The sequence below is a fragment of the Laccaria bicolor genome, genomic scaffold (genome assembly GCF_000143565.1).
Source record: "Laccaria bicolor S238N-H82 LACBIscaffold_1 genomic scaffold, whole genome shotgun sequence".
In the NCBI taxonomy this organism is placed as follows: domain Eukaryota; kingdom Fungi; phylum Basidiomycota; class Agaricomycetes; order Agaricales; family Hydnangiaceae; genus Laccaria; species Laccaria bicolor.
Genome location: NW_001889872.1, coordinates 1,273,402 through 1,295,530, shown reverse-complemented (window position 1 = coordinate 1,295,530; position 22,129 = coordinate 1,273,402). Strand labels below are relative to the sequence as shown.

The window sequence follows — 22,129 nt, the reverse complement described above, 5'->3', positions numbered from 1 at the left end:
AACGTTTAACAGCGGGCTTTAACATTTACCGTTCCCGCAGCGATTCCCTGCCTTGGTTGTCTACCGTGATACCCCACACTAATACCAAATCGTAGACAACAGGCGCATAGAAGGCCATGTTACTTTCAAGAGTCCTATCGACTGCACATTGTGACTCGGACGGGCCTTCTTCTCTGACGGCCTCAGCCTTCAAAACCGTTCGTACGGCAGTGTCAGTTCCGGAAAATGAATTAAAACGGTGGAGACGGACCTTTGATTCTTATGCCAAGGTTGTTAATGGCGAGAGGTAAACTTCAGTCATATGCCAGGAGATAAAGAGTTCTGAATTCCTGTTCCAACTCTTAGATACCTTGACCCAGAAAGTTTCGTCAATGCAATCGCACCGAAGGGGGATCTTACAAAGATTGGGCGTGCTCAATTTGCGATCCTTTTCCGTGTCGCCGATACTTCACGACGCGGATTAGTTTCTTGGGACGATTTTACGGTCTTCGAGACCCTTTTGAAGAGGCCTGACGCGGATTATTGGATGGCATTCCAATACTTTGACGTGTACGTAGTCCTCAATAAGTTTGATGTTTGACCACTCATGTCAGTACTCGTGCAGAGATCATTCAGGCTTTATTGACTTTGATGAATTCAAGACCGTCTTCTCCGCCAACATTGGCTCCGACGCGATCCCCTTTGACTTCGATTGGTTGCTTACTCGTTCTCCTCTCTAAATGCCTTCCTCTGACTCCCATGTAACCAGTGACTGGATCAAACTTTATTTGGGGAAAAAGAATGGCACTCATGTGCTAGGATGTGAGGCTCCAAGCCAATGGGAAGAAGGGAATCAACGATCTAACGCTATTTAGATAATGAATTTACCCAGCTGATGAAGGGATTGCAGGGCGAGCGCCTTCGTCAAGCATTCAAATACCTCGACGAGGATCAGGACGGATTTATTTTGCCAGAGCAGTTCAAAAGGATCATTCTCGTACGCCCTATTCGCTGTCTATGTTTCCCATCTCTCAATACCTTTCTTAGGAAATTGCAGGACACAAGCTATCTGATGCTGTGATAGACAGGTTACCCACGTTATGCACATTGACTCCCGGACAACGCATATCCTATTCTGAAGTTGTTGCTTTCCATAATGTTATTAGAGGTAAAGCGTTGCGCACAGCACCTTTCATTATGCTGATGCTTTTTTTTATTTAGAAATGGACATGGTAGAAAGGTATGTCAGCCACGTTCCATGGAGTCAACTTGTATCATTTTCGGAACAGGATCATCCGTGAAGCTACAGCAAAGAGCAAGGATGGGCGTATCGACCAATCGGACTTTCTAAATCATGCCGCCTCCAGTTCACGCTACTCCTTATTCACCCCCATGGAGGCTTCTATTATTTTTCATTTTGCTGGCCGTGGAGTTACGTCACAAAGGCTAGCGTTGCTTGAATTTGCTCAGCTCTTGGACCCAAGATGGCGTGCCCCCCATGATGAGTTTGATGATTCAAAGATACAAGCGAAGACATCTTTTCTCCAAACTTTTCTACACTCCTCGTACAACTTTGTTCAGGGCGGTGAGTGAGCGATTGTGTTCACGCGAAGGTTCAAGTCAAGGAATTGTAATAGGTATTGCCGGAGCCTTTGGCGCCACTATCGTATACCCAATAGACATGGGTGAGTCATCAAACTGTTACATCACCAGCAACTCTTTAAAACTCTCGTTTTAGTAAAGGTATGAAAACTTCCTCGCAGAACTGTAAAGATCCATCTTTCTCAGCACATGCTGCCTCCTGTAGACTCGGTGTGTAACACTTGGCGATCTTTTATTCTGTTCTATTGCCAAACGCATACTAGGATGCAAAACCAACGTTCAACAGTTGTTGGTCAGTTGATGTACAAAAACAGTATAGACTGCGCCCAGAAGATTCTCCGTAACGAGGGCGTTTTGGGTTTTTACCGTGGACTTGGCCCCCAACTCATCGCATGTGATTTCCCTTTGAATCATTCACTCAGTCTGATTCGAATTTCAGGGCGTAGCACCGGAGAAAGCTATCAAACTAACAGTAAATGATCTCATCCGGGCTCGGGCCATGGATCCCGAAACGGGGCGGATAAAACTTCATTGGGAGCTCATCGCTGGTGGCATGGCAGGTGGTTGCCAGGTGGTATGTGGACAAAGTATTACCTTTGAGAGGCAAGGTTCGACTGTCTGTATAGGTGTTCACGAATCCTCTTGAAATTGTGTAAGCACCAATATTTCAGAGTCGCCGAAAGCTTACCCAAACATCGACAGGAAAATCCGACTTCAAGTTCAAGGTGAAGCAGCCAAAGTGGAAGGGGCGCTGCCCAAAGGCGCCATCCATATCATTCGCCAGCTTGGTGTCCTGGGATTATACAAGGGTGCCACAGCTTGCTTACTTCGTGATATTCCATTTTCCGCCATCTATTTTCCGGCCTATTGGCATCTTAAGAGGGACATCTTCCACGAGGGCCACAACGGGAAACAATTGTCGTTCGTCGAAACTCTAGGTGCAGCTGCCATTGCGTATGTTACTGACTGATCTTACAACACATGATCATTTTCTGATTCGTGACCTGTCCCGATTGTCAGCGGAATGCCAGCCGCGTACTTCACCACTCCAGCCGGTTCGTTTGCTTGGTGCGATAATGATCTTATAGGCTAACATTCTTTTATCACGTAGATGTTGTGAAGACGAGACTGCAAGTTGAAGCCAGACAAGGCCAGACAAATTACAAGGGACTACGCGACGCGTTCGTAAAAATATGTAGGTGTCATTCCCACATTCATCCTGGGGTCAAGGATTAACCTGAAATAAGATCGAGAAGAAGGTTTCCGTGCCTTATTCAAGGGTGGTCCGGCTCGGGTGATTCGGAGCAGCCCTCAATTCGGATTTACACTCTTAGGTAGCTACCTATCCCTCCCAATGACGAGACTGCTTACATACAACCCTTACCAGGATACGAAACGCTAAAGACCACAGTGAGTTTTCTGCTATACTAACCATGCTACTGACCCGGGCGTCTTACTTTCCTCTGTAGTTTCCTGTAAGTCATAGCGTGCACGCTGCGAAAAATCATTTCTGACCCCTTATCTCCTAGTATCCTTGGCAAGATAAATCACAACAAGTGGAGACAGCTCTCACATCTCGCCCTGACGAAATGTCAAAGATACGTGCGAGAAATGCTCTCAAGATACTCCTGGACGTACATGGAGATTTTGGGCGACGAGTCACTGGAGGCGGGAGACCATTGTCGCTGTCAAATCCAAGACTATCCTCATAGATGTGGTACGATGTTGTACATGGGTAATCTACAATATGACTGAAGCGATTGAGAACAAATCACGGAATACATATAGAACTTACACATGCAGCTCTTGGAGACAGCTTGGCAGACCATCATTAGAGGACAGGAGAAGCGTGATGTTTTGATTGATAACCGAAGAAAGTGATGGCACCGTGATGTCGACCAGGTGCGTATCACTCAAATACAGTCGGACGCGCGATGGTCTAGCTTTACCATTCCTTCTTTTGGTTCTGTCTTTTTGCATTCTCCTCTCCGGAGCCCCTTTAATTTTTATTCCGTTTCTACGACGTCAGTAAGCTGGCATTTCCTGGGAACCATTATGATGCTTACAGAGTTCTACAGGATTCTACAGGACGCTTGGCGTTCTCGCTTCAATTTTCACTGCAAGACAGTATCAACAACAGCGTAGACCGCTTCTATCTCCTTGACATTATTTCCAGCATCGAAACCCCACTTTCGTTTATCATGAAATCGATTGCTTTAGGTCTCTCTTTCGTCAGCGCTGCTGCTGCTCAAATTGCCAACGGTGTGTCGATGGTGATGGCAATGGATTCCAGCAGCAACCTGCCAGCAACCGCGGCAAGCGGAGGCTATGGATATGGTGCTCCTTCGATACAAACTGCAGCCCCCTCTTCCCCTTCAAATTTCTACGATTATATGCCCTACTCATCCTACCAGAGTGGAGGGTATAAAACTTTGGAATGCGGTTATGGTTACTCAAAACAATCAGACGGTTCATGTCGTCCGGAATCTTGGGTGAGTCTGAATCAGAATATTTCTACCGTACATTAACAACATTTCTAGTACAATTGGCAAAATGAAGGTTGTTACGCAACAACAATCATCAAGTATGTGCAGATCTCGAATGCATGTCTTCTACATTAATTCTGTCTTAGCCACATTATCAACTGCAATAACGACGGCTACGGTGCCAGTACAGTCACCGTTACGGCAACAGCGACGGCGACGATGACGGTAACAATGACCGATGTGAGTTTTCCTCGATTTTTACAAGATTTTTCCCGACTTTGCTTTCAGACCATGACCCAGGTGGTCCCAACTACGGTGACGATGCACGAGACAGAAACCCGCACGGACACAAGATCTGTAACTCAAACAAATGTTGTCACTTCGGTGATGGTCGTGCCCACAACTCGGGTCTGGGTGTCCACGGAAATTGTAGATAAAACAAAGACCGTGGAGCATACTCTTACCGCCACTGAGACAATGACGAAGACTAATATCTACACGAAGACTGATACGAGGACAGATACTGCCACTCAGACTGTTCAGCAAACGCTGACTGACTTCGTCACAAAAACGCAATTGATGACTGTTGTTCAGCCCACTACTTTTACAAGTGTTTGGGTTTCAACCAAAGTTCTTGATAATGTAAGTCTCGCATAAGCTGTTTTCAGCCTCCTCGTTTACAGCCTACGCAGACAAAGACTATTGAGATGACACAAACGGCCACTGTCACAGACCACATCACTTCAATCCAGACTGCCACTATGACGGAGACCATGACAGATCGCACGACTGTCACTCAAAATCAAACCATGGTTGAACCGACTACGATCACGAGTGTTTGGGTGGAGACCCAGACGGTGGATAATGTATGTCTCTTATCCTTGGATGCTAATCTATCATTCATTTCATTTGCGCCAGACAAAAACCGTCCTTAATACAGTAACATCCACACAAGTCAAAGACATGACTCGTTTCCAAACCGTCACCTATCTTGCCACAGCGACCGCAACAACCACTGAAGTTCAACGAGTGAAGGGAACAGGCTTGTCAGAATGCTTCGGCAGAGTAGGTCCACTTTTCTGCCTATTCTTCATAGGAATAATAAAATTATCCACCCTCAGTGTAAATCGCAGTGGTGGATGATACCTGAAAATAGCGGCTCTGTGTCATCATCGCGTTCGAGTGCCTCTGAAGCCACAGCTACTGCTTACGCGCCATCAAGTGGCTCGTACGGATCATCAAGCGGGTCGGGGTATGACACAGGCGATTCCTCTGGGTATGGTTACTAGAGGACACAACATTGGACTCAATCGTCAATAGTTAAGCCATCTTCAGAGACTTCTGAAGATGTTGAATTTGAGGGTAGTTCAACTTATACCTCGATGGACAACCGATACCTTTCGACTTCAAATAACCATACTTACACATGTTCAATGCTTCAATAATAATCTTCCTAGGGATGCAATTTTGAAACTTTCATTTGTGATGGAGCGCTATGGGGTCCCATGCCCAGTGCTAAATGTACACGTCACTTCAGTACGAGTACTTATAGATCACCTTACTACCACGTACAGATGGTGCGATATTTAGTCAGCGTTGAATTAGTAATTTCATGCCGAAAGTGAGTTATAAAACGCAAGTCCGTAATAGTTACAACTGCGAACGTTATTGGATTTCAAAATGCCGTTATCGACACGACAAGAAGATACTGACTTGTTGTCTCTACGACAAGCTCCCGGGCTGAAGTTTTTGGTCTTCTACTCCTCCATTGTGGACGGACAGTTGTGGTGCCCGGTACAGGTTCAAAAACAAACCAGATGACTACTTGTACTAAATATAATCAAAAGGATTGCCGACGTGTGGAACAATTGGTGAACGACAAGTTGCTGAACAGTGATCTGGATGCCGTTATCATTTATGTAGGCGACCGTCATGAGTGAGTAGTTTTTGCCTCTCTTCAGATAGCCGATTTGAAGGTTGTCGTAGGTGGAAGACATCTTCGAATGTGTACCGTAAAGAGCCATGGAAGGTGTCGTCTATCCCGACCATCATCCGGCTGCGAGACGTGGGTTGAAATCTCATTCAGCAATTTCACTGCTCAACTTCGCATAGGGCACAGAAGAGGGAAGATTGGTAGATGAAGATATCGAAGGAGGACTTGTCGACTTCATTCACGGGTAGGACGTTTCTACAGAACAAACACTTATGTCGTGTCAACACGATCTCGTTGAAAATCACCACTTTGACCACCCGATTTATTTATCACCATCACACCACCGATTTCCATCTCTTTCCCAGCCACTGCTTTCAACATATCCCATATCGTCAATAGACCAACTGAGACGGCGGTCAAGGCTTCCATTTCAACGCCCGTTTTGCCTTCGCATGTGACTTGAGCCGTGCAAATGATTTTGGGACGGTCTTCGCCGCCAACGCCTGGCTGGGGCAATTCCGGCATGAAATTTACATCAATATGTGAGAGAGTGAGCGGGTGACACAACGGAATGAGCGAAGATGTCTTCTTGGCAGCCATTATGGCTGACACTTGCGCAACCGCCAAAACATCCCCCTTCCTCTGTGCCTTCGCCTCTCTGGAGTCATGTGCAATTTCCAGAGAGTCCCGCCGGAAGACAAGATCATATGCCACTCGAGTGACGTATATATAGCCGGTAGCGGTCGCCGAGCGTGGGGTGCAGGTTTTGTGAGCGACATCGACCATAGAGGCCTTCCCGTGTTCGTCCAAATGTGTTAACCGTGGTCCAGTGCTGTACAGCCGGTGTGTGAGCTGACGCTTCCCAACTGTGATGTGGTCGTGTCAGGTGTCAAATCACGGGGACTATCGTAGACACCAAACAGGGGGGAAGAGCACTCAACCGCCTATGAGAATCATTGGCCGATTTTTAATAACATCGATGTCATTCATTCCAGCATGCTTCGCCTTTTTCCCAGAAATTGCGAGACTGATCTTGTTGATGAGTTCCTTGTCTGATGATCCTTCCCTCATAGCGTCGCGCAGAGAAACTTCGTTTGGGTCAAAAAGGCAAACCTACAGACTTCAAAGGTGGAGAAATCGTCTTGAGTAAAGATGGGCTACGCACCTTGATTTGACCATCGGCGGTTAGACGAAGACGGTTGCAGGTACTACAGAAGTGGTCCGACATGCTGGAAATGAAGCCAAAGTTTCCCTGAAAACCAGGAACCTTATAAGACTTCGCGGTGTCATTTGGTTTGTCCAGCATGCGGGTAACATCCGGATAATGGGCAGTGATCCGGCGGAGCAGCTCTGATGATGGAATCATTTTCTCTTTGTCCCATTTGTTACCTTAAAAAGGAATATATATGCTGTGATGAGAATCTGACGAGAACTGAAGGGCAGTACCTGTAAATGGCATAAATTCGATGAAACGGACTGATATGCGTTTGTCCTTGGTTAGATTCACAAAATCCAAGATCTCTGAATCATTTAGGCCTTTAATGATAACAGCGTTCAACTTGACCGAGGCTAAGGGGGAACGCAATGCAACATCAAGGGATTTCAGAACTGCATCATGGCCCCTTCGACGGGTCATAAGTTCAAATTTGAAAGGATCGAGAGTATCCAAACTGAGGTAACAAGTCAGGCAAGAGACACGTTGTCGTGTGTCGCCTACTTACCTGAGGTTAAGGTGCGTGAGGCCATATTCAACGAGTTGGGGCAAGCGACGATGAAGTGCAACACCATTGCTCGTCATGGCAATGGATTCCAGTCCACGATCTTTCAACGCGTGGAGGTTTCCTTATCCAAGCGTAAGAACTGAATATGTGAGGGTGAGAGTCACTCACGAACGAGTTCAAGAATCCCTCTCCGAATTGAAGGCTCCCCTCCTGTGAGGCGAATTTTGGTAACTCCATTATCTACAAACAATGAAGCAAGACGGATGATTTCCTGGTCCGTTAGTAGCTTCCCCTGAGGCGACAGTTCCACCCCTTCACTGGGCATGCAATAGAAACCTGAATAAGCGTAGCTGAACGGACAATAAAAAAACACAAAGGTTGAAACTGACATCGTAAGTTACACCGTTCGGTAAGTGAAATCCTTAGATAGTCATGTTTACGTTGAAAGGAATCGATCAAAAATGGAGCAGTTGCATCGATTTGGGAAATCTTCGCCTGAGTGGAGCGAAAATAAGCATTCTACAACTGGTACACTTTTTATACTATACCTTTGCAACCTGGCGCATATGAAGTGTTTCCCTCGGAAAATGGGTGGCAAAAGAGCGTTTAGACAACCTGGGGGAAATACCAACCTTCATACTTCGGGGTCAGAAGGCGTGTCACGCGTGACATAACATCAGCTCAACGCGACGACGCGTCATACCATTTACTATTGCACACACTCTCATCTCACTTCTCTCTTCGTCTCGCCAACATGGTCAGCTCACACAATATTCATCCTCGAACTACTCTGACGCGTCATACAGTCTATCATGGAGTATAACGGGGGCTCTGTCGTGGCTATGGTTGGGAAGGATTGTGTTGCGATTGCGTCTGACTTGCGTCTTGGAAATCAAGCTCTGGGAATCTCTTCAAATTTCCAAAAGGTTTTTCTATCTCCGTTTTCTTCCTTTCTTTTTGAACTTGCGTGAAATTTTCCAGATATTTCCTATCACAGATCGCATCTATCTTGGTCTACCGGGCCTCGCTACAGATGTAACAACACTGTTAGTGGGACCGCCATGTCATTGTTATGAAAGCGAACCAAACTCATCCCATGAATTAGACGCGAACGATTTCGATTTCGAGTCAACATGTACACGATAAAAGAAGAACGGGAAATCGAACCAGAAACCTTTGCCCATCTTGTGTCCTCGACCCTGTACGAACATCGTTTCGGCCCATACTTCGTTGAACCTGTCATGGCGGGTCTTTCCAAGACACCGTCAGGGGGCGTGAAACCGTTTATTGCGGCCACTGATCTTATTGGTTGTCTAAACTTCGCGAAAGACTTCGTTGTGGCTGGGACTGCAAGTTCCAAGCTTTATGGCGTTGCCGAGGGCCTGTGGGAGCCAGATTTAGAAGCAGAAGATCTTTTTGAAACAATATCGCAAACTCTTCTGAATGCAGTGGACCGTGACGCTTACTCTGGTTGGGGATGCATTGTTCATGTAATGTGAGTAGGATTAGATGCTGAGCTGCCATCACTGACACAACCGCTATGTTTGTTGATAGTACGAAGGACAAAGTAGTGACCCGCACGTTGAAAGGGAGAATGGATTAATACCAGGAGTATGGACTCATGTACTCTTTACAAGGGCATGTACTGTACAATGTCGAGAATAGGTCGAGATTGAGTCCAGAAGTACTTGCATACTTTCTGCTTACGTCATCGTTGCTCTGTCGAGTTAGACCCCTTTTCACCCGAAATTGCTAGGACATGTTTACCTCACTTTCCAAGAGGGTGGCTCTATCGGGTGGGCTCACATCATCGACCAAGAGGTTTATATCCGTTCAGGTAGCGCAGAGCACATCCTGTCGCGTTGATTCAACTCACGGCTGGCAGTCATTACTACATGGGTCACCAGAGGCAAAGGAGGCCGGGGACTTTGAAAAAATGCAACATTCACGACTTGTTGGGCGCGGAAAGTATATCCATGGATTTGAAAGTACGCTCTCTTCGTTCTTTGCCAAAGAGCAGGCCAACATTAAACTCTAGCACACCGAGTCAGGCCAGACAAGTTGCAGGATTACAAGAAGGCAGCGTAAGCTCTGAAGCTTTATTTCCATGAATTTCCATGATGGGCATGCAGGGAACGCTACTATACAGGAATACAGGAGGATTCCAGGTTACATGTGAAACTTACAGGAAGTTGGGAGACTGTTGTCGGTGACCAGGATACATTCGTCCACATTCTCGAGTATGAAAACTATGGCGGATACGACAAGACAACGAACTTGCTCAAGACATCCGAGGTATGTTGAAGTCATTCACATCACCGAACCTTGGCATGACAGTCATGTCAGCACTCGTTAACGTACCAAGCCATGTTACCATACTTAACCTCTCGTTCGACCCAGTTGAACCAGGAATTCGCCTTCTTCCCAAGTGCTCCGCCTCATGCGCAAGGAGGACTTTTTGAATTGAGGACATATCAGCTGAAGCCTGGTACTCTTTTAGAATGGGAGAATACATGGTTCGTTTTTCTATACAGACCGACTCAGAAAAGTCATTACTTGTTGACAGGCGAAGCGGTATTGAAGCGCGCCGTAAATTTGTTGCCCCAATTGGAGCCTGGTTCTCTCAAGTTGGGAGACTTCATCAAGTGCATCATATCTGGCAATACCCGTGCGTTTCTGTTTGTGCATCTTCGCAAAGCTTACATCTTTTACAGGAATTTGGAGGCTAGGAAGGAGACTCGTGAGAAGGCGTGGCAGATCGATGGGTGGGCAGAGACTGTTTCCAAGGTAAGTGTCGAAGCTTCTTGCCTGGACATCAAATGGATGCATGTACTTGCAGACAGCTCAGCTCGCCAACTCAATGGATTCCTTCATTCTCGCGCCCCTCTCTTTCAGCCCACTTAAATAACCAGTTGTATCATATCTACGAGGTGACATACCAAGAAACAAGTGATTTCATACCCCAAATTTAGTTGCCATGGCGTAACCAGATAAGATCTCTGACATCACAACGGCGCAGATCACCGTCTTCGAAGCGCCCGAGGAACGCGCCCCGAGGTACTCGTAAGATGCGACTTTGTAAGTGAGCAGCTTGAGGCCTTGAGGTATAACGAATATTAATGGCGTAGAGTCACGTGGTTACAACTTTAAGGTCTCAGATTGTCTATCCAGTCCTCCCTTGCTTTCTTTTCCAAAATATGGACTGGCGCGACTCTGAAGCATCTGAAGACGACGCTAACCTTCAGGATGATCCTCGGTTGATGCTGAGGAAGAGGAGCAGTAGAGGTATCACTATCATCACGTTTTCGTCCAACCTTCAGTCCTTGACCACTCCATCCAGCTTGCGACCAATGCAGAAAAACAAAGAGCAAATGTGAACGTGGTTCTGGAGACAAACCACAATGTAAAAGTTGCGCCTTAGCGGGAACAGGTGAGCGGTGGATTTTTTAACTACGACGGATTCTGACTCGTGTTTCATTGAAAGCTTGTACCTTTCTGGGTATGCACGTCTTGACTTTCGGACCTGTGCAATTCTCGAAAACTATCATTTATTAGGACCCAGCTACAAGCGTGGACCACCAAAAGGCTACATCCACGCCATAGAGCAGCGATGGCACCAAGTCGAGTCACTGCTGGGTGCTATTCTTCAATGTCCAGATTCCCGTGTGCAAGCCATTGTATCTGAATTGCGCCAAGACGACCTCGCTCGTGAAATATTGGAGAGAGTAGATCTAGGTCCATATGTTAGTTTTCACCACCGTCCCGACGTTCAAACTTACATGCAATCCAATATCAGGGTCCTTCTGGTAGAAGGTGTCAGTTGCCTGGAGCTACGAAGGAAGATTTTTTTGCATCAATCTTGAGGAGCAGCGAAACGGATAACAGCCGCGACCCTTCTCGGTCTCGTAGACAATCAAGGGTGTCTCGAGAAATTGTTTCTTCTAGTCAAGGCCCGTCATTATTTATTTTATCTTGGCGCATCTCATAACGTTATATCCCTAGATCACGGCCTCTCAGTGGTTCCTTCAAAAGAATGGCAGGACAACTTATCCAGTCGACTGGCTTTCCTTTCCGCTCCTTCTGTAAAGTTTGGTTCCTATTCTGGCTCGAATATCCCCTGGGATAGCACACGACATGCTTCTCAAAAGAGACGGTTGAACGAGTCTATTGGAAATGTTCCTACTCCCCCCGACTGGAGTTCTATGTACACAATCGATCCGGCTACAGGTTAGTGAGATTCCGATGTCTCTAATCCAGGCAACCAACACAAATGTAGACGCTGCCGAGTTCGACGAGACTACAGAAGGGTTAGGCCAGTTATCCCTTGACGAACATCAAGAAGTACGTTCTACTTTCGATGCGTGAATACTGAGTGATTTGTTTTCTATATAGGTCCGTTTTCACGGCCAGTCTAGTGGACTTCACCTTCTCAGCAGAAATTTTAGGACCGACGATCGCAATGAAGGTGGAATATGGTGTGTCTGCTTGGAGAGAGACAGGATCTGGCTGATGTCCGATTTCAGGAGACTTCCAATGGCACGTGTCTGGCCAAGCGCTAAAATTGGCATTCCGTCTGGTCCTCTCGACCAAGAAAATGTTAAACTACCCCCACTTGCTGTCCAGGACCGGCTCCTTGAGCTTTATTTTACGTATATTCACCCGATCTTCCCTGTCGTCCACAAATCCTGCTTTCTATCCGAATATCAGACTAGGTAAGAATCATTCCGCCTTGGCTGCTGCGCATTATAAGGAATTGGTGCACAGGAAAACGGGGTGAGCCCGTCACATATTTATCTTTCAACCACTCAACAATGCGTGGCTTACAGTGAGACAACTGGAGCCAGGATGAATTCTCCAATGGGCTCCTCATTTTCTTCGCCTCGACCAGAACCCACTCAAGAGGTCACTCCGTTGTTACTTCTGTCAATGTTTGCGGTTGCAGCCCGATTTGGTGAATGTGACGACCCCTTGCCCCCAAAGGGAAAAATGTGGGAGGGTGGTTGCTTTTACCTGGATAATGCAAGGACAATTTTGAGTTCGTTTGCATCCCTCAACGACTAAACAATTTCTCACCATGCCTCAGATAAAATCTTCCACCACTCACGCCCCTCTACAGTACAAGCTCTCCTCCTGTTGGGGTATCGCGAATTTGGCATTGGTAATACAATGATTCTTATTTACCCACGTGTTAAGCTTACGCCGAGTCATAGGTTCCATGGAGCAAGGCTGGCTATTTATTGGTGCGTGGAGTTTCTTGGTGCCGATTCCATGCAGTCATTCCGATTTCGATAGGCATGGCAATTCGAATGGTAGGCGCTCTTCGCTTCCAACGATTCCACTGTCCTTACCCTCTCAGGCGTTCGACCTAGGACTTAATTGTGACTCTACCAATTGGAAGATACACGGCCACGACCTGTTCGCGCCTCAAGAAACCCAAACTCGTCGTCAGATATGGTGGGCTTGCTGCCTAGCCGACAGGTATTAGGCATAATTATCCAAAATCCATGGTCAACTTAATTCCATTTATCTTTGGAAGATATGGATCAGTGTACATGGGTTGGCATCTATCTGCTCATAGGCGATTAACCGATGACTCAAGTGCTGTCAGGTCGGCCGATTATGATAAAAGCTGGAGATTTTGACCAGCCCTTACCAAATGTCGACTGTGTAAGTAATTTCATGCAAGGTTCTTCATATTGAGTTTGACACAGTCTAGGTCGAAGACGCTTACCTATGGCAGCCAGCGGTCCATACAGACTCCGTGCCATATTCTGCAGTCCCAGGAAGAGTGATGAGTAGCTTCTGCGCGACGTCGAGACTCAGTAAAGCTTTACGATCATTGTTCAGTTTCTGCTTCTCTGAACGTTTTGTAGTTGTGATCGTTGGGTCCATCATTTCCGAAGTTTATCCAGTACAAAGTCCAAACCGAGGTTCTAAACAAGCTATCGTCGCAGATCTAGAGAGCCGCCTTGACCAGTGGTACATCACCCTTCCTGAACAATTACAATACCAAGCAGTGAACAAAAGACAAATCCCTCCTCCTCAAATTCTGTTGCTGCACATCCGTTATTGGGGAGCTGTTTTACTTCTACATAGGGCGTTGTGAGCTTTTTGGTGCCAATCAATCAGGAAGTTAAAGACTGACCTCTTGTTGGTAGTATTCCAAATTGGAAGAGGTAACAGGGCTCGAGGTATTATTGTTTGATACTCATGTTTATGACACCAGCTCGGACGAGACAATTCGAGAATCCACTTTCGCTTATAGAGCCTTTGATCTCGCCCAGGCCGCTGCTAGTCACATCAGTGCTATAGGTGGGTAGCGCTTTTTAAGTTTTTAAGTGAACATGCTGACTCCCCACTCCAGTGACTGTTTACCGAGAGACTTTTACTTTGAAGAGAACTTCTCCTTTCCTTACTTCATACCTATTCAGTGCAGCGTACGCGTATTTTAATTTGCCAAGCACGGACCTGAACTTTTCTTCTTTCAGGCTAATGCAGCATCTAACACGTTTGTCTGGTTTTTATCATTAGAAGCTTCGCTCATCTTATTAAATTCAGTGACACTACGACCAAGCAATATTGAAGCCTCCCTTGGACTGGAACGTTCCATGTCGGCTTTAAAGGAAATGGAGGTAAACTCACCCCGCTTTGTCTCTAATCTCAACTTAGGATTGGTAGATTGTTTGGCCAAGCGCGGCGCGAGCTTGGGAACTACTAAAAGGTGTTAACCTCGGGCCAGAAATTTCACCCTCGCCTCCGTCAAAATTTCCAGAGCGTAACAAGAGACCCGCTGAAGACGCTTTTGGTCAGGAAAAGAGTTCCGACTTGCTTCAACGTGAAGCCTTTGGAACTCCTTCGAACGTTTTTGATCAAAATACCATAAGTGGGAGTGGCGTACAAGATACCAATACGCGACTAATGGCCCATATGCTTGGTCTTGAAATTCCTGGCATTGAAGCGTCGACCTCCTACTATCCGGGGTACGAGTGGTGGCCACGGCCGAATCAGCCTGATTTGACCATGCCTGCTTCCCAGTCCACTTCAATTGGTGATCCCAATCTTCTTTTACCATTGCATACGGACGATGGGTCTATAAATCGGGTTCAGCAGGCAGATTGGGTCCACGCATCTGCTCCGGATCTCAATGGTCTGAACTATGCCTACGATTTCCAACAATTTGGCGTCTGATTACTATATTCATATATAATTTACTTACTATACTCATGTTGCGTCCCGATATTTTACAAGCGTTGCTTCAGGTACAAAGGTGTTTGGGCGCCTCTTGTATTTCTGTTGTTATGTAATAACTCATATATTAGGAGTTCGAGTTGCACTTGCTTTCTTCACAACCCCTCTCCATCATTATTATCTCCCGACAGAAATGTCGAAACTGACAAATATATTAAATCCGGAGAATGTGCCCAAAATGACATTGATGTAGGTTGAAAGTGTGCACGTAATTCATTCACTGATACGCATAAACCATCAGACAGGAGCGTGAGGCGACACCAGCTTCAGCGTCTGATATTCAAGTTAGCAGCGAGACCTCGAAAAACTATTCTTCAATGCCGGATCAGGCTGGCCGTTTTGCTAGCGACCACGAACCCCATCCTGGCTGTCCAGACACGTTGGCGTGTCTAACTGATACTGAGAGCCGGCCACAGCATACACTACCTGTGATTCTTCGTTGCGCCATACTGGGAAGTCCGAACAGGCGCCTTACTATTCGCGAGATCTACGCAGCTATGGAGGCGAAGTACCCATATTACAAGACTGCAGGGCCTACATGGAAGGTAAGGACATTGTAATGCCATACTTTTGCATCTCAAATGTTTTTACTAGCAATCAGTTCGGCATCATCTCTCCCTCAATCGTCTTTTTGAACGTCAGCCGCGACCTGTTACGGATCCGGGCTTCGGTTCTTACTGGACAGTGAATCTCACAGCGCCGCCTGGTACCAAACGACCTAGGAAACGGGGCAGGTCGGCTAAGGATGGGGCGGACGGTGACCCTGCACCTCCGAAAAAACGAGGACGACCCCATAAAATGTCTTCACTTCCTCCAACGAGAGGGTCCACGCCACGACCATCCGCTCATGATGGTCAAGAGGACGTAAAGGTGAACTGTGAAGGAGACGACTTCCTGTTATCGGAGGATGATTGTGAGAGCGAAGAGGAGCTCATACACCCTTACGATAGACGGGATTCTCTCGTCGGTCTTACATCGTTTGTGCCTTCAAGACCTCCCCATTCGTACAGTCTGCCACCGTTCTCTTCCATAAATCAACCGTCGGAGTCTCTGGCCGAACATATGCAGGATATGAAGACCGAAAATGCTACCCTCCGCCGCCAGTCGGCAGAAGCTGTTGTAGTATCTTTGCGACTTTCGGAACAGCTTTCTCAAGCTCAGGCTGAGGTAACGAGGTCAAGATCGACTGTCAGGGACCTAGAAGACCTCCTTGAGGAAGAAATTCTACGGCGTAGAAATGCTGAACGCACGGTGGCTGAGGAAGGGAAGCGGAGGCGCATTGCTGAGGAGGCATTGGCTATCGTAGTCTCTCATTCACCTGATCGTAATCAACAACCCAATTAATTAATATTTATGTAATGTTTGCTCCTATTTTATTTGAGGAGTCCAGGCTAGCCTTAGAACTTTTTCACAGTCCCACATTGAGCTTGAAATGGCCGTTCCTACAGGACGACCGAGTCTCAGAACGGCGTAAGGTTCATCTCAATTATGCCTCAGAATATTTCTGACATATTTTTCTTAGTTTTAAAAAGTCACGGACAATTACCCCGTTATATACATCTGGACCAATTGCAATAACGGCAGATGGCTCAATGCTCGTAACCTGTGTGGCTGAAAATGTCCTTCTAACCAACGCATCAACAGGAGTTGAGATATGTCGGTTTCTATGCGTGAGTGTGCTCATCGGTTGGCTCATTATTTTTTAACATCCTCTGCAGGATTCACATCCAGTCAGCTCGCTTTGCTTGACCCCTTCATCATCCCACCTTCTTGTTTTTACGTCTTCACTATCCCTTCGCATATATGAGCTTCCAGATTTGTCCCTGGGCAGCGCAAAGCTGGTGCAACCCGTTCGAATCATCCCTCGATCGCACGATGCGCCTATCCATGTGTGTAAGGCGGACCCCACATCTACATATGTTGCATCTGGCTCAGCCGACGGCGTCGTCAAAGTTTGGAATATTCTTCGCGGATATGTAACCCATGTTTTCAAAGGCCATGGCGGTGTCGTAAGCGCGTTAGCTTTCGACTACCCACAGGACACTACGTCTCTATCTCGGGAGTCAGTCATGCGCCTGATCACCGCATCTGTGGACACGCGTATCAGAATTTTCAACTTAAACGAAGGTGGATCGACGTCTAGCGGAGGGAGGCCAGAGGCTCTGCTGGAAGGTCACGTCTCAGTGCCACGCGGCCTTGATGTATCGTCCGATGGTAAGTGGCTTGTGAGCGGTGGAAGAGACTCGGTTGTCTTGATTTGGGACCTCTCTCCAAGTATGCAACCCTCAAAGGAAGCGAATGGTAAAACAAGCCCCAAACGCTTTCCAATTTTGGTCAGGACAATTCCGGTCTTAGAACGTGTCGAAGCTGTTGGTATCCTCTCTCCCGGCGAAAAGTTACCAGGAGATCTAGCCAAGTCGGATGACCTTCGATTTTTTACTGGTGGCGAAAAAGGCATTGTAAAGATTTGGGATGGTTCCAATGGCAAAGTCCTAATCAAACTCGGAACAGAGCAAACCGCAATCTCTGATGACCACCAGGAGCAAAGGCAGATAGTCGACGTATTGTAAGGCTCTCTATCACTCTTATATTTTCCATCTCATATAATTAGGTACATACCGTCAATTTCCACCATCGTAGCGGCACACGCGGACCAAAATATCTTGTTCCACTCTCTCGCGAATGGGTCGTCGAGCCGGCAATTAATAGGATACAATGATGAGATAGTGGATGCGACTTTCCTCAGCCCACCCTTTTCGGCTGTGCAAGATAGTCATCTCGCGCTTGCCACCAACTCCTCGCTTATCCGCGTTTACTCGACGCTTAAATTCGATGCACGCTTGTTGGATGGACATTCTGATATTGTTCTAGCTTTGGACCACGGACAAGACGGTGCTCTTTTAGCTAGTGGGAGCAAGGATCGGACAGCTAGGCTTTGGGTTCCATTCTCTGGGGATGGGCCTGAATGGGGTTACGGTTGCGTTGCTGTATGCGAAGGACACAGCGAAAGCATAGGAGCTGTTGCACTTTCTAGGAGTGGAAGTCGCTTCATGTTCACCGGCAGCCAGGATAGAACAATCAAGATGTGGGACTTGTCGGACGTTCCATCATTTTACAGCGGTCTTGGACAGGCCGTTGTACGGTGTGGAAGTCTAACTACCCATAAGGCTCACGAAAAAGATATCAACTCCCTTGACGTCTCGCCAGATGATCGTTTTTTGGTTTCCGGCTCTCAAGATCGAACAGCAAAAGTGTATACTATTGTGTATTCCGGACTGGGAGGGTCCACAAGGGGGGAATTGAGACTGCTTGGCACATGTAAAGGCCATAAGCGAGGCATCTGGTCTGCGCGATTCAGTCGAACAGAAAGGGTTTTGGCAACGGGAAGCGGAGACAAAAGCATCAAATTATGGAGCCTCGACGATTTTTCCTGTCTGAAGACATTTGAGGGGCATACAAACTCGGTGCTGAGAGTCGATTTTCTTAATGCGGGTTTACAGTTGGTAAGTACGGCCTCCGATGGTTTGGTAAAGCTCTGGAGTGTCCGAGAAGAGGACTGTGTGGCAACTCTGGACAACCACGAGGATAAGGTGAGTTTTCTTCTAGTCGAGTTATTTCCGGCTAACGTGGCCTCGAAAGGTTTGGGCTTTAGCAATTACTGCAGGTGGCCGCACCATCGTGTCCGGCGCAGCAGATTCGGTTGTTACATTCTGGGAAGATTGTACGGAGGAGCAAGAAGCAGAGAAGGAGGAAAAGCGTGCAGAAATGGTTCTCAAGCAAGTCTACTTTGATGTTTGATGTGCGCAGCTGCTCATCCAACCACAGAGACCAAGATTTTTTGAATTTCCTGTCATTGAACGATTACAGAAGGGCAATAGAGCTGGCTCTTTCCATGGGTCAACCCGGTCGACTTCTTTCTATGTTCAGAAGCCTCGAAGTTTCCAGTGACTCCAAACAACAGTCCAATACGTGGAGTCCTGCTGTGGATGAAGTTATCCAATCACTGGGAGGTTCTGATCTTGCCAAACTTATTCGCTACGTACGAGATTGGAACACGAACGCCAAGACCAGTGCCGTAGCTCAGACTATTTTATTCGCAATTTTCAAATCGAGATCTGCCAACAACATTATTCAAGCTTTCAGCGACGAATACGTGGAAAAGGCATTTGGGGACAACGAAGTCGTCAATACCACAGCTACTACAGACCCTTCTGGATTCGCGTTAAAGGAGATGGTTGATGCCCTCATTCCCTACTCAGAGAGGCATCTTTCAAGGACGGAAAGACTTTACCAGGAAAGCTTCGTGGTGGATTACATTTTAGGTGAAATGGATGAGGGAATGTTCAACGCGGATGTCGCGGCCTATGATGAAGTAGAGATGGGATCCTTAGGATGAATTTGAACAGAGGATCTTGAGGGTCGCCTCCCCAATTCTTCCTAGGCGACAACCTTGAGCCCCATTAAACAGGAGAATCAATTCTCCTTCTTTTACGACACTCCTTGTCAAGATCCCTTCACGATCTTCCCGTATACGGCCCTTTTCCAGTAGCCACCGCCGCATGACCCCAGGCAAGCATCCAGACGATAGCGCGGGAGTTATCCACCCAGACGAACGATAGAAAGCAACGTTGAAAATCGTAGTTTCAGTGATCAATTGTTCCGGGTTATACAACAGGACGTCTGTTGGTGACGGAAGCGATGGTAGATGGTTGCGTTGGCGGGCTTCGTCGTAGATACGCCTGTTTGTAGTCTTCGTGATGGTAAATAACGATGGGGGCGTGCTTTTCTGGTCAAGGTGGAGCAGTATCGTTTCAATCCTCCTCTCCGGTATATTCCTAGGTATTGGTAAAATGGTTGGGTCGCTTGTAAGTGGTGGCATGGGCGTCGTGGTCACCGCCAGCTTGCCTGACCTCGAAAGTGTGATACGAACCTTGATAACGAAAACATTCAGTGACGCAGGGGACGGAGAAAGGTTAAGCATTACCCGACGACTGGGCACATGAAGCTTGCTTTCTTCGCTTTGATAAATCGCCTCCAAGCAGACAATTTTGAGTTTTTGGTACATCAGAGAGGATTTTGCAATTTCCCACTTATGTTCATCAGCTGCAACCGAGAGGCGATCTCGATGGTAGGGCAGCAGTAGGAAAGGTGATGGACCGTCATCGTCTGCATTCCACTCTAAAGATTTTAAATATGGATCATATCGAGTGGTGGTCAACAATTCGAAGTCTTCGTTTTCGCTGCTAGCCATTGACGTTCGGGTAGAGGTAGAGGTATATTCCTGAGCGGTCCCAATGATTCAGTGACCATATTCCGGTTTCCAATCAAATTGTGAATTCTAAGTAGGTACAACATATATTCTCTACCTCATGGTCAGTTCTGTGCTCTATTTCAGTCTTAAACTCGCTGTGATGGGTGGGCATAAACTTCTGAATCATCTACGACGTATTTTGCATCGATGGAATGTTCAGGGGGCGGCGATGTGTCTGTGACGGTTTCCCGTTTGACATGAATGGAGTGCATCGTGTGAGACTGAGTTCCCAGAGTTTGACTTTGGTTCTGCAATCGGTACGCGTTGGTGTGCTAACATGATAGTTATAAAGGAAGCCAACGATCATGGCCTAAACGTCGTACCTCAGAATCAAGGTCAAGGGTCGTATTCTTACTCTTTAGGTCGATACGAGCATTTAGAGTATCTAACAAGGTCTAACATTGGGTTAGTGGCTTCTTCAAATATATAACATACGGGGATTGAGATGTCGCGCACGTTGGTATAGATCCGTCCAATTGGGAAAGCGAACATAGCGTAAAGATTGGTTTCACGGTGAAGCAGGAAGCTGAATAAATCCGCCAGAGCAAAAATAGAGGCGAAGAGGCCTGTTTGAATGGCACCACGAATAAGTCGATTGATCATCGAGTCCGTTTTCTGGAAACCTGTCCGCGAGCGGCTCAAGACGAAGGTTAGGACAACTGACTGTCGATTAGAAAATAATGCTCGACAGCAAAAACAATAGACGTACCAGTAATTAGCAAATCCGCGCCAGTTTGGAAGCCAAGCCAGCAAATGACGAAGGGCGTCAAGGGGGCAAAGTTCTTCACCCTGAAAACATTTTTAGCGGTTCAGGAATACAATCTGCGGGAAGCCCACTCTTTGATGATGCCTGAGCGAACACCGGCGTAAATGCCAAACACGAATCCAAGGAAACTCAGCGTTCCGATAATTGCAACAATTATCTTGTTTTTTGTTAATAATAAGACGCTGCAACAATGTCAGGGACGACAACAATTCATCTCCAAGACGCACCGATGGGCAAGGAAGAATTGTGTGACTATGGCGGCCACCGAGGTTGCAATGGCCGTGAACGGAATCGTCCAATCGACAACTGAAAAAACAAACAAATCAGCATCCAGAAGGATAATCAATCGTTTAGGGTATGCACATCCTAGGACGCCAGGGTTGGCATAATTTGTAACGCTGACAGAGGATCGTTCATCCGGAGCACTCGATATGGCATCATTTAAAGTTACATACCACAGGTCCCAAGCAGCATAAACAGCACTAAAGGGAGTCCTTTAGCCGCTGTCGAGAAAGACCGAAGTCAACAGATATGACATACACAGCACTATGCAAGGTATCCGTGACGAAAAGAATTCCAACAACTGCTCTGCATTGCGAGATAGATCAGGTGGAGAACTGGATCGTTGGTATCGACCAACCTGATCCAGAGGGGATCATTGAATTCTGGCAGGTTTGGGGATTGAGTCTGAGGGCAGCAGAAAAGATGGTGGATACCAGACATACTAGTGTTATGGTAAACCACAAACTGGTAGGTCACAAGGCCGTAGAGATAGGTGTTGACTGTGATGGGCGTAGACAATCATGTTTGGAAGAGAGAGGTACTATCCGGACAAGTTGACGTACAAAACAGGCCAAGCAAGAGCACGCCTGATAATAAGTAGTCAATGACATTGGAAAGGATGTGCGTAAAGATAAACCAATTCACCAACGGTCATGTCAAAGTCACCCATTTCGGCAAAGGTACGAGAATTGCGGGATAGGTGAGGGCAGAGTGCTCAGTGCTATGTCTGGGCTAGTTCCCAGTTATATACATCTATAGATGGTGTGAGTATGTTGCAAAGGGCAACAAGGAGAGCCGCTC

At 46.8% G+C, this 22,129-nt stretch overlaps 8 protein-coding genes across 8 annotated transcripts; 5 read left to right on the top strand and 3 right to left on the bottom strand.

The window, feature by feature from the left end:
• Positions 1 to 84: 84 nt before the first annotated feature.
• LACBIDRAFT_187395 (uncharacterized protein) lies at positions 85 to 3,293 on the top strand (the record flags this gene model as incomplete). The annotated part of the gene is made up of 19 exons (XM_001873994.1): positions 85 to 286; positions 346 to 549; positions 605 to 694; positions 749 to 801; positions 855 to 976; positions 1,027 to 1,147; positions 1,201 to 1,219; positions 1,269 to 1,564; positions 1,617 to 1,668; positions 1,845 to 1,975; positions 2,028 to 2,155; positions 2,208 to 2,233; positions 2,284 to 2,535; positions 2,602 to 2,636; positions 2,693 to 2,776; positions 2,829 to 2,915; positions 2,969 to 2,991; positions 3,051 to 3,056; positions 3,111 to 3,293. Exons 1-19 carry the CDS (start codon positions 117 to 119, stop codon positions 3,291 to 3,293), a joined length of 2,082 nt encoding a protein of 693 aa, XP_001874029.1. The 5' UTR covers positions 85 to 116.
• Positions 3,294 to 3,782: 489 nt separating this feature from the next.
• LACBIDRAFT_301162 (uncharacterized protein) lies at positions 3,783 to 5,356 on the top strand (the record flags this gene model as incomplete). Its single annotated transcript, XM_001873993.1, has 7 exons — positions 3,783 to 4,073; positions 4,122 to 4,165; positions 4,214 to 4,307; positions 4,356 to 4,709; positions 4,760 to 4,933; positions 4,986 to 5,132; positions 5,189 to 5,356. The coding sequence occupies 7 exons, from the start codon at positions 3,783 to 3,785 to the stop codon at positions 5,354 to 5,356; spliced, it is 1,272 nt and encodes a 423-aa protein (XP_001874028.1).
• A 914-nt stretch (positions 5,357 to 6,270) lies between these two features.
• On the bottom strand, positions 6,271 to 8,183 carry LACBIDRAFT_242765 (uncharacterized protein; the record flags this gene model as incomplete). The annotated part of the gene is made up of 7 exons (XM_001873374.1): positions 6,271 to 6,866; positions 6,942 to 7,113; positions 7,166 to 7,389; positions 7,447 to 7,670; positions 7,722 to 7,842; positions 7,890 to 8,057; positions 8,111 to 8,183. Coding segments are annotated over 7 exons (1,578 nt in total), but the record flags the coding sequence as incomplete, so codon positions are not given.
• Positions 8,184 to 8,449: 266 nt separating this feature from the next.
• On the top strand, positions 8,450 to 9,421 carry LACBIDRAFT_291705 (20S proteasome subunit beta 3). The gene is made up of 5 exons (XM_001873992.1): positions 8,450 to 8,478; positions 8,528 to 8,647; positions 8,703 to 8,767; positions 8,827 to 9,216; positions 9,276 to 9,421. Exons 1-5 carry the CDS (start codon positions 8,476 to 8,478, stop codon positions 9,322 to 9,324), a joined length of 627 nt encoding a protein of 208 aa, XP_001874027.1. The 5' UTR covers positions 8,450 to 8,475; the 3' UTR covers positions 9,325 to 9,421.
• A 1,497-nt stretch (positions 9,422 to 10,918) lies between these two features.
• Positions 10,919 to 14,909, top strand: LACBIDRAFT_301157 (uncharacterized protein; the record flags this gene model as incomplete). Its single annotated transcript, XM_001873991.1, has 22 exons — positions 10,919 to 11,006; positions 11,062 to 11,151; positions 11,206 to 11,220; positions 11,277 to 11,464; positions 11,518 to 11,671; positions 11,724 to 11,948; positions 11,998 to 12,062; positions 12,114 to 12,433; positions 12,486 to 12,494; positions 12,548 to 12,756; positions 12,805 to 12,879; positions 12,932 to 12,961; positions 13,014 to 13,030; positions 13,078 to 13,199; positions 13,258 to 13,277; positions 13,330 to 13,388; positions 13,438 to 13,823; positions 13,948 to 14,033; positions 14,086 to 14,158; positions 14,210 to 14,229; positions 14,280 to 14,353; positions 14,400 to 14,909. The coding sequence occupies 22 exons, from the start codon at positions 10,919 to 10,921 to the stop codon at positions 14,907 to 14,909; spliced, it is 2,835 nt and encodes a 944-aa protein (XP_001874026.1).
• A 35-nt stretch (positions 14,910 to 14,944) lies between these two features.
• On the top strand, positions 14,945 to 16,313 carry LACBIDRAFT_301156 (uncharacterized protein; the record flags this gene model as incomplete). Its single annotated transcript, XM_001873990.1, has 4 exons — positions 14,945 to 14,988; positions 15,041 to 15,158; positions 15,215 to 15,514; positions 15,564 to 16,313. The coding sequence occupies 4 exons, from the start codon at positions 14,945 to 14,947 to the stop codon at positions 16,311 to 16,313; spliced, it is 1,212 nt and encodes a 403-aa protein (XP_001874025.1).
• A 3,043-nt stretch (positions 16,314 to 19,356) lies between these two features.
• LACBIDRAFT_243106 (uncharacterized protein) lies at positions 19,357 to 20,220 on the bottom strand (the record flags this gene model as incomplete). The annotated part of the gene is made up of 2 exons (XM_001873373.1): positions 19,357 to 19,899; positions 19,969 to 20,220. The coding sequence occupies 2 exons, from the start codon at positions 20,218 to 20,220 to the stop codon at positions 19,357 to 19,359; spliced, it is 795 nt and encodes a 264-aa protein (XP_001873408.1).
• A 146-nt stretch (positions 20,221 to 20,366) lies between these two features.
• On the bottom strand, positions 20,367 to 21,998 carry LACBIDRAFT_301153 (uncharacterized protein; the record flags this gene model as incomplete). The annotated part of the gene is made up of 13 exons (XM_001873372.1): positions 20,367 to 20,552; positions 20,604 to 20,675; positions 20,737 to 20,939; positions 20,990 to 21,069; positions 21,118 to 21,228; positions 21,274 to 21,352; positions 21,410 to 21,444; positions 21,502 to 21,528; positions 21,587 to 21,634; positions 21,687 to 21,711; positions 21,772 to 21,828; positions 21,892 to 21,915; positions 21,974 to 21,998. 13 exons carry the CDS (start codon positions 21,996 to 21,998, stop codon positions 20,367 to 20,369), a joined length of 972 nt encoding a protein of 323 aa, XP_001873407.1.
• Between the last annotated feature and the right edge of the window lie 131 nt (positions 21,999 to 22,129).

Bases quoted from the DNA above. Each gene is read 5' to 3' on its own strand.
- LACBIDRAFT_291705 (XM_001873992.1), top strand. The intron at 8,648-8,702 runs GTTTTTCTATCT...GAAATTTTCCAG, and splicing joins TCTCTTCAAATTTCCAAAAG to ATATTTCCTATCACAGATCG. The intron at 9,217-9,275 runs GTGAGTAGGATT...GTTTGTTGATAG, and splicing joins GGATGCATTGTTCATGTAAT to TACGAAGGACAAAGTAGTGA.